Here is a 17,163-nt window from a genome sequence, read left to right as displayed (position 1 = left end):
GAATTCCACTCCTCCATGGCTGGGATCTCTGCTCACGTTTTTCTGCTCCAAGTTGAGTGTGTTTTCCAGCTTTTGCCAACTCAAATGTTGCCTGGTTTGCCTGCTGTGCTTAACTTCTTCAGGTAGCCCCATGTACTTGGATTGGCTACTGAGCAGAGTAGCTTTTTACGAAGGTCTGCTGCAGCTAATATTGAGAAACAGGAGTCTCAGCAGAAAAGTGATTGTATGATTTGTCAACTTTGTTTTCTTAATTACTATTTTTCTTTCTACATTTCCCCTGGATTTCTTTTTGAAATATTTTTAAAAATAATTTTTCCAGGGCTAGAAGCGGTCATAAAAAGGGTGTTAGTTAATCCTTCTAATTCAAATAACTAATGCAGTAAATGATGAAAATGGTGCAACAATAGAAAAGTACAGTAGCTAGCTCAGGGAAGATAAAATAGTAATTTTAAAAAGCTGGATTTCACACCAATGGTAGTCTACATGTTAGGCAAGTGATTCTACTATGCTACTGAAACTCCTGTTTGTCAGCTATAGCTGCAGCACCTTTTTGAACCAAACTGGAAAGATGCAAAAAAAAAAGTTGGTTGTTTTGCTTTTATATATGTGTATTTTGGTGTTTTGATTTTGTATATATAAATTTAACTGTTTCTCTACTATATTTATTTGTATATTTATACACACAGAGAGAAGAGTACCTATGTCAAGTAAGATCCATTCACAGAAAGGAAAGCAACTGATAATGCTTTTCTAGAATGGGAAATTGCTAAGACAGAACAGCAAGGAAAATGTCAAATGGGACACTGATAGCTTTGTGCACACAAGCTTTTCATAAACAAGCTTATAGTTAAACTGGCATCAGCATAAGAAAGGAGCAGCCTAAGATTAACACATGTATTTGCTCCTGGCATGTTCCTACATAAATTAAAATACAATGAATCTTAGATCTTTGTTGTTTTGATCAGGGAGATTCCTTTTAAAAACACAATCCTCCTCTCCAGTCAGTCAGTCAGTCAGTCAGTGTATCAATAAATGACATCCAAGTCAATTTCTAGAGGTTTTTCTGGTTTATTTTAATTATATATGCTTATATTGAATTATGGGTTATTTTTTTCTAATTATGACGGATTATCTGAGGTTGGGCTGATATTTTACATTAAGATTCCATTATCTACAATAATTTTAGGTTGATTTTTCTCAAATAAAACTGTTTAATGGATGACCAACAAATCAGGCATAGCTTATTAAAAAATAAATGTGGAGTATTGGAATACTAACTTCACTGTAATGCTATGTCAAACAATGAATACATGTTGATATATTGCTAGCTTCTTTAGGGCAGAAACGCTTACTCTAGTAAGTTAACAACATAGATAGTCAAATATCAGCACACAGTTATCTCTCATATAACATTAAATAGAATCCATTTTATCAATAAGGAACAGGTGTGAAAACTACACTCAATGAAAAAATATATAAGTATTAGATATTTGTGGTCATCAAATACCTCTGACTGTGCCAATGAATTCTTCCAGTCGTTGCAAAAGATCTACATCTCTCTCAAAATCATAAAAATGATGTTCCACCCAGTGTCGACATACATTTAATACTCTGCAACATAAATGATTAAATATTTGAGATCAACATTTATTGAATATATTTTAAACAACACTTACTGGTAGTAGGGCTGCAATTTGTGTGTTTACAACAGATGATAGAATGCTAAACTGTAGCACAGATGGAAGGAGTACAGATTTATAAGCACTCTTATTTAACTCTGAGCCTGACTGGCCATTCTTTCAAAAGAGTCCTTCTAGCATAAGCAATCTCCTGTTCAAGTTCTAACACTTGGACTAAAAGGGAAGTTTGTGCAACAACCTGATCATTACTGTCTATTGTGCACAAAAAAGATAGAACTCCCACAGGAAAGTTCTTTTCTAGAGATTGTAATGTAGCATATATTTCCTAATGAAATGAAATGAAATGGAACTAGAACTAAGAAGAGTCAATTTCTGGACTTTCATGAAAACTTTCTTTAGAACTACAAAATCATAAATATAAACTTAATTATTTATAAGATTCAACAATAGCAATCATATGTAAATTGAAAGCAGCAAGACTAAAGTTTGTGAAAACTATGAAGGATCTATTATCATAATGCCCTAAAGTGATTATCTTTTTTGCTCATTGCTTTAGCCCCTTGTCACAATGAATCATATGCTGATCATAACTTTGAAAAACTAAGAAATATTCTTCTGTCCAAAAGAAACACACATATTATTAAATTATCTGATAGCTAGGTTATTCAAAAAAAATATCATGGAATGCATCTTAGTAAAACAAAGTTATAAGAAACCAGTGTATATGAACAGTGCCCTTATGCACAAATGCAGAGGGAGAAATGGCAACTAACTCTAACAGTATTTTGTCAGATGAAGTATTGTTGACTTGAGTAGGGGAGGATTACCTAGGTTTTAATTCTAAACTTGCAAGAAGTATTATCGTATGAGATTTTCTAATCTGATGAAAAAATATTAATTGAAAACATCATTTTTAATATTAGTGGTCAGACTGGGTGATTTTCCAGAACAAGTACCTAATTGTTTTGTAAGTGATGCTGCCAATGTATTTTTTTTCTAGATTGAATTATTACACATAAATCTTGTATTTTTAACTTTTGTATGTTATATTTTAATTGCCCTGTACACCGCCCTGAGTCCCTCAGGAGAAGGGCGGTATACAAATCTAATAAATAAATAAGATTACTGAGTAAATTGAATTCCTAAAGTGGTAATTAAATTATTAACTTTTTATACATTATGTCATCTGTCTCCTAATCAATATAGATTTTTGGTCTCTGCTAAATATGAACTTAAAACTCATCACTGGACTCAAAGATTCCAGATAACATCTGTGTAGTCTTCAACTTTCCTGTTTTGGGGAAGGTTGTTAACAACTTCAGAGGATCCTAGAGGAAACAGATTACCTGGATCCATTTTAGTCTGGGATATAGTAAAAAGATAGCATTGATTGTGCTTGTCAATGACATTTGGTGGCACAGGGAAGAGATGGTACATCCATTCATTTCTCAGCAGCTTCCAATACTGCCAATCATAGGCTGGCTGGAAAATTGGGAGTCGGAGTCACCAGACTGTTGTGACTTGTCTTCCTTTCTTTGTGGTCAGAATTAATGGGGATGGGGGAGATTGCAAGGGGAGATTGAGCCCAGGACCACTCATTTGTGATAGTCTCAGAGCTTACTCCTCTTTTCCCTTTTGTTTAACAACTATATAAAATTGCTGGGTGAGATTGTCTATTTTGGTATCACCAGTAATTTGACAATACCCAACTTTATATCTCAATCATGGGTCAGGTAATGCTATCGAGGTCCTGTCCCAGTATCTAGAGATTATGTGGATTTTTAAGGAGAGAAATAGACCCAGGCTCAATTGTACCAAGTCTGAGTAGCTTAGGATATCTGTACTTTCCATATTTAGTTTTGGATGAAACTGCACTTCCTTACTTGAGACGTGCATGCAACCTGGGGACTTTCAGCTCCTGCTTAAAAAAATGTCAGCTGTAACCAAAACAGTCTTCACATAAATTCATTTCATATAGATTCATTTACAATACAATCTATTCCTGGGCTGGGAGGCCCTTCAGACACTCAGACCCTAAATGACCTACTGAAAGGACTAGTACAGGGGCAAGGCAACTTTGGCTCTTTTATGACTCATGGATGTCAACTCCCAGAATTCCTGAGTCAGCATAGCTGACTGAGTTGAAGTCCATGAGTCATAGAAGAGCTGAGGTTGCCTACCCCTGGACTAGTACATATACTACATGGGGATGTCCTTTTGGAAGTTACAGCTGGTCCAGAATGCTTGAATGAATGAACCTTTATTGTCAAAGTACAACCATGTATATGTTGAGATTGGCTGAGCCTCCCTTCGTGCCCCAACCCCCAACTTACAGTGACACAAACCCTCCATCTTATTACATCCTGTGAGCTAATTGCACAACGCACATGCCATACTATGCCCATCTGATGCCATGGTTTCATAGGCTGTTCTGGTGCCTTTCAATTTTAATCAGTGTTATTGATTAGTTCACAAATTAGAGAAGCAATAACTGCTTTCATTGTTGAAAAAGCTTTTGATAGGAACTTCTTGGAAGGTTTGGGGACAGATTTTGATTTATTTTGTGTTTTTCCAGAATCAATTAAACTTGATTAAAATTATGTTTACATATATTTCAAGAATTCCCTTTGTTCCCCTTTCTTTTAAAACTGTGTTAAGAACCTCCTGCTTAGTCACAAATTCTGAAATCATTAATGGAATTATACCAGAAAATACAGAATATAGGATTCTATTACAGAATATAGGATTCTACTTGTTGTTGAAGATCTGGCAATTATCACTTACACGCTTACATCAATTTCATTAATATACAAGTCTAGTGTCATGTTAAAACATTTGCCAAACTGCAGTAAATCAGATTCCATGCCATGGGTTATGACAAGCATATATTATGCTATCTTTCAATATAAAACTACTAGGCAAATATACTTTTTTGGTGAGCCTGTCACAATATTATTACTATGGAACAAGTCAGCTCCGAGGAAATTATTTCTTATAACTCTGGCAAAATATAAAAACAATTTACCTCAGACTACTTCTTGACAGTTTATTCAACTTAAGCTTCTGTTATGCAGTCTAAAATCCAGATGTTGTTGCTGCTTCTGAAGCTCCATAATGATTAAAGGTATAAAAGAATCTATTGTGATTCCTAAGAAAGCAGCTCTTTTAAAAATAAGAAGTTGTTTGAATAACTTCTACAATAATAAACTTGGATGTCTTGCCCTGGTAAACTACTGGGAGGTTGTTTTAAATAACATGACATTTTTCTATGACCTAAAAATAATGAGCAAAAAGCTTTGAGTATATTGGATGCTTTAGAGAATGAATGTCTGGTAAAGATCAAGGTTCCTATTGGAGATGCAATTCAGCAGGAGGACATAAATTCATATAGTTCTCTTATTATTGCCACAGTTTGGGCAAAAATAAACAGGACAGTTAAAATAATTCTGAATCAATTACTATGTGGTAAATTTGTCTATATTCTTTATTATATTTCTGGAATCTATCAAGACATCAAGAATTGTGGATTTTGGACACATGTGGCTGAGGAAGCAGAAAGTGATATCAACTTTGCAGCAATGGTTGTTGATAATATACTACTGCTTAATATTTGAATTAGAAAAGAGCAAAAAACACAAACAAGGCTTTTTTTTTGTCTAGAAAGGCAATTCTGAAAAGAAAACCTCTAGTGCATGAATATACACATCAATAATCCTTTGGACCCGAATCAATATTTTAAAGATGAGAAACAATTAGGATACAATTTTACATGTTTAATATGGATGCACAAAAGGGTGCTCCATTTCAGGCTTTATGGGCACGGTTTTTGGAAGTTATTTCCTAGGAATGATTTCACCTGTGCAGGATGCAAGCTGGCCCCCAATCATTCTCCACTTCAAAGTAAAATTTTAAAAAAAACAACAACTTGACAAGAGCCAGTGAGCTTCAGTGAAGTCTCACGTTTAGTTTTCATTGTCAACTAAAGACCCCTTGAACTTCCCAGAGTAGCTGAGAGTTAGGCTGCATAAAAATGTAGTAAATAAATAAACATTTCAATACTTACCGTAGCTGTACAGGCTGTATATATTCTTTTCTAAATCTTTTTAATTCTGCACTAAGAGGTTGATCCCCATTCTCCATAGCTATACGATCTGCTTCTGTTGGTTCAGGTTCTGGAATTTCAAATCTAATATGGGAGGATGAAATGAAACTTAAATGATTAAGTGTTGCATTTACACATTAATTTAGCAAGATGGAAAATACTAACTACAACAAACAATACAGAGAAGCATTAACTCAGGAAGTCACAGGGAGTCAGGAAACAGGACAACAACCCAATAGAATTTTAATTCTGAGTTAGCACTAATCCTAAGTATGTCTCTTTAGCAAAGAAATGGCATTTTAATATTAATTGCAAACATGTGTTTACTTTTGCTAATAAGTGAGATATAAATGTATATTTTACTGATTAATAAAATTATGTTATTATTTTACTGATTAAATCTTATCTACAAATAGAAAATGTGAAAAATGCTAATAATTTATTTAAAACATGGAGAAATTCAAGTGTACCATGAAAAAAACCCCATGACTCAGCATAATGTACTAATTGCACAACTTATTTGCCTTATATTGTGATACTGCCTGCAATCTTGCCAATTGTGACCCTTACTGTAGATATTGCTATATGGGGCTGTTGATTTATCTTACTTAACTTTTTTATTATATTAAACTTAAAACAACTCATAAACTTTGCTCAAATGATATCTGATTTACTTGGCTGATGGAGAAATAATTCATTCTGAGGCTACATGTCACATTAAATTGGGGAAATAACAACCTCTTCTCAAGAATAAGCATTTTAAAAAATCTCAAGAAGGAAAAAAAAGTCATAAGGCACTATTTCAGAAAGAGTCACTCACCTTTCTATCAGGAGACTTAGTAATTCCTGAGGCTTACAAAAAGATCTGTATGTGGTAAGAAATGTTCGAACAAAATTGGGATCTAAAATAGAAAAAGAATGACTTAGGCAGCTTATGAAGACCTGTGATGATAGCAAAAACCATTCACTGTTATACAATATAATGCAGACCATATAATAGCAACTATGCTTTAATGATGACTGAGGAAACAGGAAAAGGATATTAATTCCTGACAGATTTCAAGAAACAATCCAAGATAAGCAGAAGGATACTCAGTTCAGGACATTCTCACTGAAGGGACGTGTTAAGCCAAACTAATGACAAGTAATGGAATTTTCAGAAGATTCATCTTTCCTTGGATTCCCAAGGAACTCAATACAGAAGGCTGAATGTAAAATAGTAAAAATAAAAAGCATGCTTAAAAAGGAAATCACACTTCTTGGTGCAAAAATAGAGAACTAGAAGTACTTCTGATGCACTGAACTTTCATCAAGCCCATTTAACGTGTCCAATATGAGTTGAACTGTAAAGTGGCTCAACTGAAAACAAGCAAGGATTGTCTTTAGCCTGCATCTCAGAAGTGGAGCAAGGGCAGAGAACATCATTTCAGAATAAACAATCCTTTCAGGAAATATTAAGCAATCCATTTCAAGCTGGAGTAAAAAGGTTGAAAGTACTTTTGCAATGATTGGCAACTCTTGCAGGACTGAATTTAACTTCATCTATTTAATATGCTGCATATGGAGAAATGAACTTACTGCTGCTGTTTTTCTTTGCTTCCCCAACCAGCATGGAGAGAAAATGATTAGGAAAAAGAAAAAAAAAACCACCTTCATCTTATAGCTTATGCATATAACCCTTTTTTCATTTAGTTGTTTATATTTCTCATCTTTTTGGAGAGCACTGAAAATTTTTTTTCCTACCCATGAAAGGGAGATACCCAAATAGATAGAAACAGTCTTTGTCAATTGAATCCAGTCATGAAGAAGAGAACTTCTCTTAGTTCACTGATCTATGGAAACAGGGCATATTCTGTTTTCCCAGATCTGCCCACTAACATAAGAATTAATTTCATCTTACTATCTCTTAACACTAGTTTGTTATATCTGCATTATAATCAGCCAGTTAGCTTTTACTCAGATTTCTATAGCATGAGAAGGAAAGGGATGATCAGAAAGAGTCATTCAAAGGCTATTACTGCTCATGGATGGCTAAGAGACATGTGTTAATTCTGCAGTAGAATCAAGAGGAGGAGAGGCCATTTGCACACAATACAAATGACAACAAAATGTTACAATTAGATGTAATACTTTTAAAAATATTTACTTTTTAAAATCTTAGTTTCAAAGTAGCTACATAGCAAGTGTATTTTTCCTACTGGATGGTGTTGCTATAGGACTTAAAACAGCCATTTATTTGGGTCAAACATACACACAATCAACCAGGATGCCCATCTGTGAGAAATCTCTCTTTAATACAGGCATTTAAAAAAGCTATAAAAGAACTTCTAAAAATAATAATCATCCCTGAATGCCTTAACAAAGGAAATTGATGCTATGCTGACGCACATGCATTCAATGTACCAAAACGTATAAATAGAATATCACAACCTTATCAGAGAAAAAAACTTGCAAGATTTTTTTTAAAAAAACTGGAAGTATTCCCTCAAGAAACAGATGAGCTTATAAAAACAGAGAAGCAGCTTATGTTATACATGCCAGAATTTGAAGAAAGGTGAAACAAGTTTCTGAGTATGAATAAAAAAGTTCTATTATTGTCTACGTAGAGTTCATAAGTAATGATCCTGACCTTTTTGTCCCATTATCCACCATTTTCCATATATTAATTACAAACAAAATCATGAATGGAATGAAAAAAGGAACTATCACACATCTGTTCTGCAAGGAGCTAAGCTACTGGCTCTCCTCTACCTACCAAATGCAAGAGTCAGACCCATCAACATTCAAAAGCAGGATAATGAAGTTCTGGAAATAAAATCCTGGTTTAACCCAAAATGTAGCACATATTGCCATCCTTACATGAAACCAGACACTGCTGATTAACTGCTTCCTCATCCTGACTTCCTTTGGAAGCTTATAAGTATGGTTTCTGACCATAATGAAGTATAGTGCTAAACCATAGTTTATTTTAACGATAGATTCCTGAAATAACTATAGTAGCTGGATCACGCATAATCTAAGCATATCCCAAACCGACCATGTTTAATGCAATATGAGGTGATATTTTATGGGATTTTATGTTGCAGATTTTTAAAGTTATAATCCGTCCAGACACACTTGGGTGTAAATTGGGCAGCTGTATACAATGAATGGATGGACAGACAGAAAGACAGATAGATAGATAAATAGTGTGGAACTAGCCTTGTTATACTGTCTGATCCGATAAGGAGCAGAACAGTAGCAAAAGAGTTAGATACACAAGGAACAGCTCAATTCTACAATCATACAAACTTCGGAGAGTAGTAAGCCCTAGGACATGCATCTTCATAAACACTTGAGTGAAACAGAGTCATGATTTCTTAAAAGTAGTCCAATTGTTAATACTTTATCTGTAGCAGAGACATATACTAGGGTTTAGCCAAACAGCTCTTTTCAGATTCTTAGTCCAGATTTTAGTAAGTGAAAGGTAATACAATGGAATGCATAAAGCTAGGTGTGTGAAAGATTGTAATATCAGCATTTATACTACTAATGATTTGGACCAAAACAATGTTTGTATCATTTCTGCTATGGCAAGCCAGGCCAGATGGCCAATGAACAATCAAAAATACTTTTGAAAGGAAGTTCTAGAGAATGGTAATTTCCGGCTCCCACCCATTTATGTGCAAGTGCTGTTCAAACACAATGATGAAATAAATGTTAAAAAACAAGAAGAAAATGTAGGTCATTTTGGGGGAAACTGCCTTGAAAGACTTCACACCCAGTTTCTGCATAAATAAATACAAATAAGTGTTTATTTTTCATTCGTAATAGATCTTTTCGCAATACTTCTTTCCCCTACTCCCATTATCATTTTAAGGATGGAGATGGCATTCTGAAGGTTTCTCAGAACAATACTTTGTCTTCTACTTCACGGGAGGCAGGAAGTTGTATTTTGGCCTGCAAGTATTTTTAAGGGAACACCTGCTGCCAGCATCAAGTTCCCTTCGTCCAGTGCGCTCGCACAGGGAGGGTCTTCTCAGGGTGCCGCCAGTAAAAGATTGTCGGCGGATAACACCCAGGGGGAGGGCCTTCTCTGTGGGTGCACCTGCCCTTTGGAACCAGCTGCCCATGGAGCTCAGGACTGCCCCTGACCTGCGTTCATTCCGCCGGGACCTGAAGACTTGCTCTTTGAGCTCTCTGGCCCAGGCTGAGAATTTTAACTGGGGTTTTATTTTCAGGGATAATTTAATCTTTTTAATTGTCTTTTAACTTTTGTATTTTGTATTGGTGTGATTTTAAAATGCCCTGTAAACCGCCCTGAGTCCTTCGGGAAAGGGCGGTATATAAATCTAATAAAATTAATTAAATTAAATTAAAAAGTAGTCCCCAGATTAGAGGTGATTAATGTGGGTATGATTAGGATAAAACTGGGCTTTGGACATCTTTGGGCCATAGGGGCCAAATATGCCCACATGACTAGCACTATGCTTATCCTAAGAAAATTGCAGGAAGACATGATAGCTATTTTTAAGTATCTGAAGAATTGTCAGAAAACAGGGCAGAGTTGTTTCAGAAGATAAGAAGTCATCAGTTTAAATTACAAGAAAGATGATTTCCAAGGTCCACTCGAACACTTATATTCTGTGACTGTATGGTGATTATCTGAGAAAAATATGACTTTGAAATTTGCGAATTTTTTTTTATATGTAGATGTATGCCAACAGAATGAACCTAAATGTAAAAACACAACTAGTTTATCATGAACTACTCTGATAACTAATGAAAGATACAGGAGTGATAAGTTCTGAATGTGGGACACATCATTTTGGGCAATTTCAAGAAAATACAAGTTTGAATTAAGAAGGCACTCAGAACTCACCCATATCTGTTCCAAAATACCTTGTTGCATTTTAATTGTAGCATTAGGGAACAAAATTATAAAAAAGGATTGAATTACAAAATGTTTTACATGAATGTGAAATTTAAAGTTGGTTGCTGAATTAGCAAGTGTGCTACAGACAATATAAGTAAAGCATATAAACAAATAAATGGAATGCTTAGGTATACCATTGAGCAGGGAACAAGATATACTGGTATACACAATGTTCTCTTCATTGCTTATTTATAAATAAATGTGCAATAAATGCTTTTGGCGGTAACAGATCTGATGGCTGGCAAGTTTTATGCAGGTGATGCTTTGCTGTTAACGGAAAATTTCTTTTATAGCGCATGTTAGAGTATATGATCCATAAGGAGTAACCTTCTGAAAACTAACACATAAAAAACCAAGGTTGTGTTTAAGAGGAAAAAATGGAATGAACCATTGCAAGTCATACCTAACTGTAAACAAAGAACTAGAATAAATCAATGGGCTTTGTTGTACAGTATTGTTTATTAAAATAAGAAAATAAGAAAACAGAAATTTTAGGATATGCAAAAGTTGGTAAAAAGATACTGTAATGGGCAGCATATTGTCTGTTGCAGGAAATAAATATTTATCAAATGAGAACTGGGTACAAAAATGAGTGACCACTATGAAAAAAAATACATTAGATAGTTGGCATTCAGAGACAATGAATGAAGATCAGATCACAAAACAAATAAATACACAGCAGAAGAATGAACAGGTTGAGAAAAAAGGGAAGACAAAAAAAATTGAAGTGACGAAATTGCAATTGAAATGCAGAAAAATGAAGAGTAAAAAGCCAAAGAAAAGCAATGTATGAAGCAGCATATAGACAGATCAAAAACAAAGGAAAAAAAGGCACAAAGTGAAGAAAATTGGTATAAACTAGTTTTACTATGATTCCTTTTCCTTTCTTTTTCAATTGCATGTTTTAATTTCTTCGGCTTACTATTTCTTATTCCTTTTTGTATTTGATAGCTTAAATTGTCCCTTCCAATTCTGTATTTTTCTTTTGAGGGAAATATTTTCAGCCTTCAATTGTCAGAATATAAACAAATATGTTAACAGATGGGCTAGCCCAGGGGTAGGCAACCTTGGCTCTTTTATGACTCGTGGACTTCAACTCCCAGAATTCTTGAGCCAGCATGGCTCAGCTTGGAAACCTCTCCCTTTTCCCTCAGCATGGCTGGCTCAGGAATGCTGGGAGTTGAAGTCCATGAGTCATAAAAGAGCCAAGGTTGCCTACCCCTGGGCTAGCCTAACAAGCTATCTATAGTTTGAGGATATATTTCCTTAAGAATTGGCACTCAATTCTATCAATCAGTGTGGTTCTCTGTTACTGCCACCCGACCAGTTCTTTATTATTATGTCTCACCATATTCAGATATAACCATGCCAAAACTCCTGGGAATTTTAAACAGTATTTGGACAGACATGTGCGAAGGGAACATGGTAGAAGAGGCAAGACGTATTTTGGGTATTTTGATATTTATGTCCCTGTTCACCGCCCTGAGTCCTTCGGGAGAAGGGCGGTATACAAATCAAATCAAATCAAATCAATCAATCAATCAATCAATAAATAAGGAGGGGCAATAGCATAAGGGTTTATGGCTAGTGGAGAAAGACAGGAGGTTGCAGTCAGGACTAGAAACAAGAGAGGGTGACAGGACAAGACAGAAAAATGATTCAAAAAGGAGAACGACAAGATAAATGATACTGGAGTTTGTTCCTGATGGTAAGGACCAGAGGCAACAACATGATGAGGCAAAGAGGCACCACGTTACTGGTGAGCAACATTATTAAGGAAAAGAGATCTCTAGGGTCATATCTAGCCCTCTGTATGGGAGCAGGGCAGCTTTGACACAAGCAATTGTGATCTTATGCTCAAAGGTTTTTAGATGATCTGAATCAAGTGACCCAGGAAATAAAGCTTTACTGCAGTCATTTATTGCAGTCTTACAGTATCATCTTTACAAAATATTAAATGTAAACAATTATCTAACAACATTATGGGTTGTAGCATATTATTACGAAATCCTTTTACTGGAATATAAGATTCCTTTTTTTGAAAATAGCTTAAGCTACATTGCGGGCTGCAGTCTTGAAGACTACAAACAGAATGAATATTTAATGCCTGTTTATGTCTCCGACAGTTTTACAACCACGTCTTATAACTTAACAAATAGTGGTAGTACTTTATTATTACTTCATTGACCTGAATGCTTCTTTATATTTTAATGCAAAATTAAATGACCCAGCATCTAAGGCATAGTAGCTGAGCAATTTTACTTTGGTAACATGTTCTTAAAATTAAGAAGATGGCCAACAAAGCACACAAAACCTATTCAAGGTACAAGGTAAAGAAGAGATCTGATGTCTTTTTCTACCTGTATCCTTTGACTTTGTGAATGGGCTGTTTGTTGTTGTTGTTGTTGCTGGGCTGTTTGTTGTTGTTGTTTTTGTTGTTGTTGTTGTTGTTGTTATTATTATTATTATTATTATTATTATTATTATTATTATTATTATTATTATTCATGGGATGGCCTCAGCCTGTTTTGCCTTTACTTTTATTGAAGGGATTCTTTTTATGTTTTGATTTGCTAGCCCCTTAGAGCAGGGGTCGGCAACCTCGGCTCTTTTATGACTCGTGGACTTCAACTCCCAGAATTCCTGAGCCAGCTATGCTGGCTCAGGAATTCTGGGAGTTGAAGTCCACGAGTCATAAAAGAGCCGAGGTTGCCGACCCCTGCCTTAGAGCCTTTAGGAATATCTAGCAAATAAAATTAAATCAAATCCAACCTTTCTAGTTCTACTGGCATACAGAGACAATTAAAAAATAACTCAGATATTTTAAAGATTTGAAAAGATTCCTTACCAGCATACATGTGGAATGTAAGTCTCTCAATCAGTTTGACAACAGTTCCTGCCTTAATAATTGGGATTCCAGATTTGGGCTGCATATTTTCTTCAAAAACAATATTTTCGGTAGAATCAGGTTCTGCAAACCTATATAGCTCAGGACTTGGAAATCTCATCTGCTCCTCTTTCTCTTCTTGCAACATTGTGACGTCTAACATGCGTTCTAGGGTACTTCTGTACTGTAAAGAGATCAAGGCTGCCATCCAGTTGTTCTTCTCTTCAGCTGATTTAGCAGCAAAAATGACACTGTTCTCATCTTTTAAAATGATTTCAAAAGCATGCTTGTAGTCATTAGTGTTATCTTTATCGTTGATCTGTACCTTTCGCATAAGAAATTTCTCTTTCAGACGATATTCTGCATTGCTAGCACCAGGTAGTCTTGGTTGGCCATGATTTGACTTACAACAGATCATGAGACCATCAAAGAGAAATATATGTCTTTCATGTTTGGCACCCACACGTGTGAGAGTTCCTTCCATAATAAACTCATTGCAGCACTGTCCAATGTCTTTTCCTTCCCAGCCATCAATATTCTTTTGGATCTCGTTCATCTTCTTGATTGCTAGCTGCTTCCCCTTCATTTGTTGACTATAGAATCGGCATGCAGATTCACTTTGAAAGAGGAGCAGGACGATATTTATTTATACAGTAACAATCACATATTTAGCAGAAAAATAATATGTTTGTTGACAAGTAATGTGGAGAAGAGTTTAATAAGATCTAGAAGATGATAGAGACCAGCAAGTTAGCTTCAACTATACGCAAAAAAATTCAGATCTGAAAGTGCTGTCATACTTAAAGATGTAATCGACAAATCCAGTCAGATTCCAGTCAGTCAGACACATTTAAACCATCAAGTAGCAATTAATACTTTGTTAACAAGTAAAAAAACAGAACATTACTTTCCATTCTTATGTATTACAATCACCACATGCCCTACACTATTACCGAATGAGTACGAAAGACTGTTTAAATGCTCTAAATTAATCTGCAAGATATTTTTATTTGAATAATAGTTAATACAAACTATTTTTTCTTTCTGCTTACCAGTAGAGTCTCAAGATGCATTTACTAGAAGCATGAAAGCAAAGCAAACACACATACACCTTTAAAACAATAGCTATCCGGACTTTGATGTCACTTCCTCTGAAATATCATATTGTTGCAAGCTACTTTGTTCGTTGTTTACTAAGAAAGGAAACTGAGAAATCCAGATTTGTAGCACAGTGCTCCAGGACTAAAAAGTAAGGAGAAAACAGAAGTACGTTTACCTAAGCCTTCTCTTTGCAAGACTTTTGGAGCAAATTCTTTCCATACTACTCTGAAGATTAAGCAGGGCTGTAATAGCTTGCTTCAAGCACTCTTTATCTTCTTCATCTTCACTTTTCTCTTCTAATTGCTACGAACAGGAGGGGAATAATTTATATGAGTATAAAACCTTACAGATCAGTTTTTATCTGTCAGAGGAAAGCATTTCTTTTTGATGCAGTTATACTTGTGATAATCTAACAAATAATAATAATGCTAAGAGAGGAAAGGGACAATTTATCTACGTAAAATTTCCTGGTGTTTACATGGAAAAATCCCTTAATTGTAATCTTTAGTTCCTTCTAGATCTCTCTAGTGTTCAACACAGAGTCCCATCCTGTCATGTTTTTCCCCCTAAAATAATTCAAAACAAGAGCATTTCCCCACAGGATTATTATAATTAATTCCAAATCTTATTTCAAATTGTCTGGACTCCTAGTGTTTGTGACTTTCCAAAACAAAGCTATCACCTTTTTGCTGCTTATTAAAAAAAATAGGTCTTAAAAACTTCTTTTGCTGAAAGTTGAAGGAAACTCACCAGTGTTTTCCTAGTTTGTGATCCAAAGATTCTTAATAGCTAAAAAACAATTTACAAGCAATTTCCAAAAATGATTAAAAAAGAAACTCTGTAAATTCTGAAGGTGCCAATTATGGTTTGAACAACACGGCTATTTGTTGTCTCCCAGAACTCTAAAGCAGAGGCTCCCAATCCTTTGGGCACCAGGGACCGGTTCTGTGGAGAAAGATTTGTCCGCATGGGAAAGGAAACGTGGTTTCACAATGCTGCCTGCATCCAGCAGATGGGGCTTCAGTTGTTTGCACGGCCTGGTTGCTGGTATGCCGCGGGCCCCTACTCTAAAGTGACCAGAGGCAGCTATCTTGCAGTCTCATGATAAGAAGCAATTGTCTGGAAACACATGCAGGCAATTTCAAGTCCTCTCCTTCTCCAGAAAGGAATTATGAAGACCCAGTCTACTTGCCGGCTTTTCATTCTGCCAATCCTTGGCTCCGCTTTTGCAGAGCTATCTTTAATTAACCATTTCTTCCCTGCAAGTCCACCTAACTTTGGATCTTCACAAACCTAGCAGCTTTTCTGCAAATGCTTCTGTGTTTAAAAGGATTACTGCAAATATTATTTTTACTAACTGCAACAGAAGAAATTCAGAGCAGTGATATCTGTCTTATGAGGAATTAAAAAGCGGAGTTCTGAGGTAGGCAGAAGAATTTTGAAGCCTACACATGGTCTGCCTAGCAGACATCTCCTTAATAAATTATGATGTGAGATTTTTTTTAAAAAATACCTGTTTTTGCAATAAACTCTCTAATCAACAGTACAAAGTACTATGCATCAACACTACTACCTAAATAAGAAAACTGCAAAAGTACCAAACAACTTTTAAAATAAAGTATAATTAGATTCATAGTATACTATTTATTTTTGTTACACGTGGATTTTTTTAGAGTTTCAACATAGAAATGAAAGTGGTGTAAAACTGCTAGAGTAAGAGCAGGGAGATTTAGTGCTGTGAATGACTTTGGGCCAGTCATCTACTCTTAGCACAATCTATTTCACAGAGTGGAGGTTTCTGAGTAAAAATGGGAAAGGCTCTCATGTATTCTTGGTTGAAAGGTAGAATGAAAGTCTAAATAAGAAACAAACCCTGAATTTATAGCACCGATAAAGTAACACTTAGCAAATGTTGAAGTCTTTAAGCAAAAATAGAATTCTCTTTACATTTTAGTTAACATGATACAAATCACTATGAAAAACAGCCTGTTTATACATGAAGAGAACAAATTCTTCTTTATGAATTCTGCCACTGAACTGGCAGTATCAAGCTTAAAATACATATTGAAATTCCTGAAAATGAAGAACTTCTTTAGGGATATATCACTAATAGTTTATTGAAAATTTCATAAATATTAGATGGAATTATTTTTTCTTACCTTTAAAAGTTCAAAATAGTGAAGACAATGGTAAACAGGAACTAGAAGTAGTCTAGGTAAAACATACTGAACAGCTTCTTTAAAACCATATCCAATTGACTGGAAATTAAAAAAAGTATTTCAGTATTACAAGTCTTACGATACCTACAATATCCATTATATAAACATATTACTTAACATACCTGCAAATAGAAGGCTGCTCCAGGCTTTGATAATTGGCTAAGAAAATGATCAAGAAAGCCAGTCCGTAAAATATCTTGAGTGTATGATTCATAAGGATCAAATGCTAGTTCCTAAGGAAAGGTTTGAAGAATATTTCAACTATTTCATTGCTTCAAATTTTCATGTCAACATACATA

At 35.1% G+C, this 17,163-nt stretch overlaps 1 protein-coding gene across 1 annotated transcript in view; it reads right to left on the bottom strand.

The window, feature by feature from the left end:
- Nucleotides 1–17,163, bottom strand: part of SOS1 (SOS Ras/Rac guanine nucleotide exchange factor 1) — a 56,116-nt gene that overhangs the window by 22,665 nt on the left and 16,288 nt on the right. Inside the window, exons 7-13 of the mRNA XM_083379233.1 lie at nt 16,987–17,097; nt 16,805–16,903; nt 14,821–14,948; nt 13,506–14,161; nt 6,563–6,644; nt 5,704–5,826; nt 1,508–1,611 (exon numbers count right to left, since the gene is read on the bottom strand). Coding sequence (XP_083235359.1) covers nt 1,508–1,611; nt 5,704–5,826; nt 6,563–6,644; nt 13,506–14,161; nt 14,821–14,948; nt 16,805–16,903; nt 16,987–17,097 — 1,303 coding nt within the window. The remainder of the gene's footprint in view (nt 1–1,507; nt 1,612–5,703; nt 5,827–6,562; nt 6,645–13,505; nt 14,162–14,820; nt 14,949–16,804; nt 16,904–16,986; nt 17,098–17,163) is intronic.

The sequence above is a fragment of the Vipera ursinii genome (assembly GCF_947247035.1).
Source record: "Vipera ursinii genome assembly, chromosome: 1".
Classification (NCBI taxonomy): domain Eukaryota; kingdom Metazoa; phylum Chordata; class Lepidosauria; order Squamata; family Viperidae; genus Vipera; species Vipera ursinii.
Note: the sequence above shows the minus strand (reverse complement) of the source record. Positions and strands in the feature narration are given on the sequence as shown.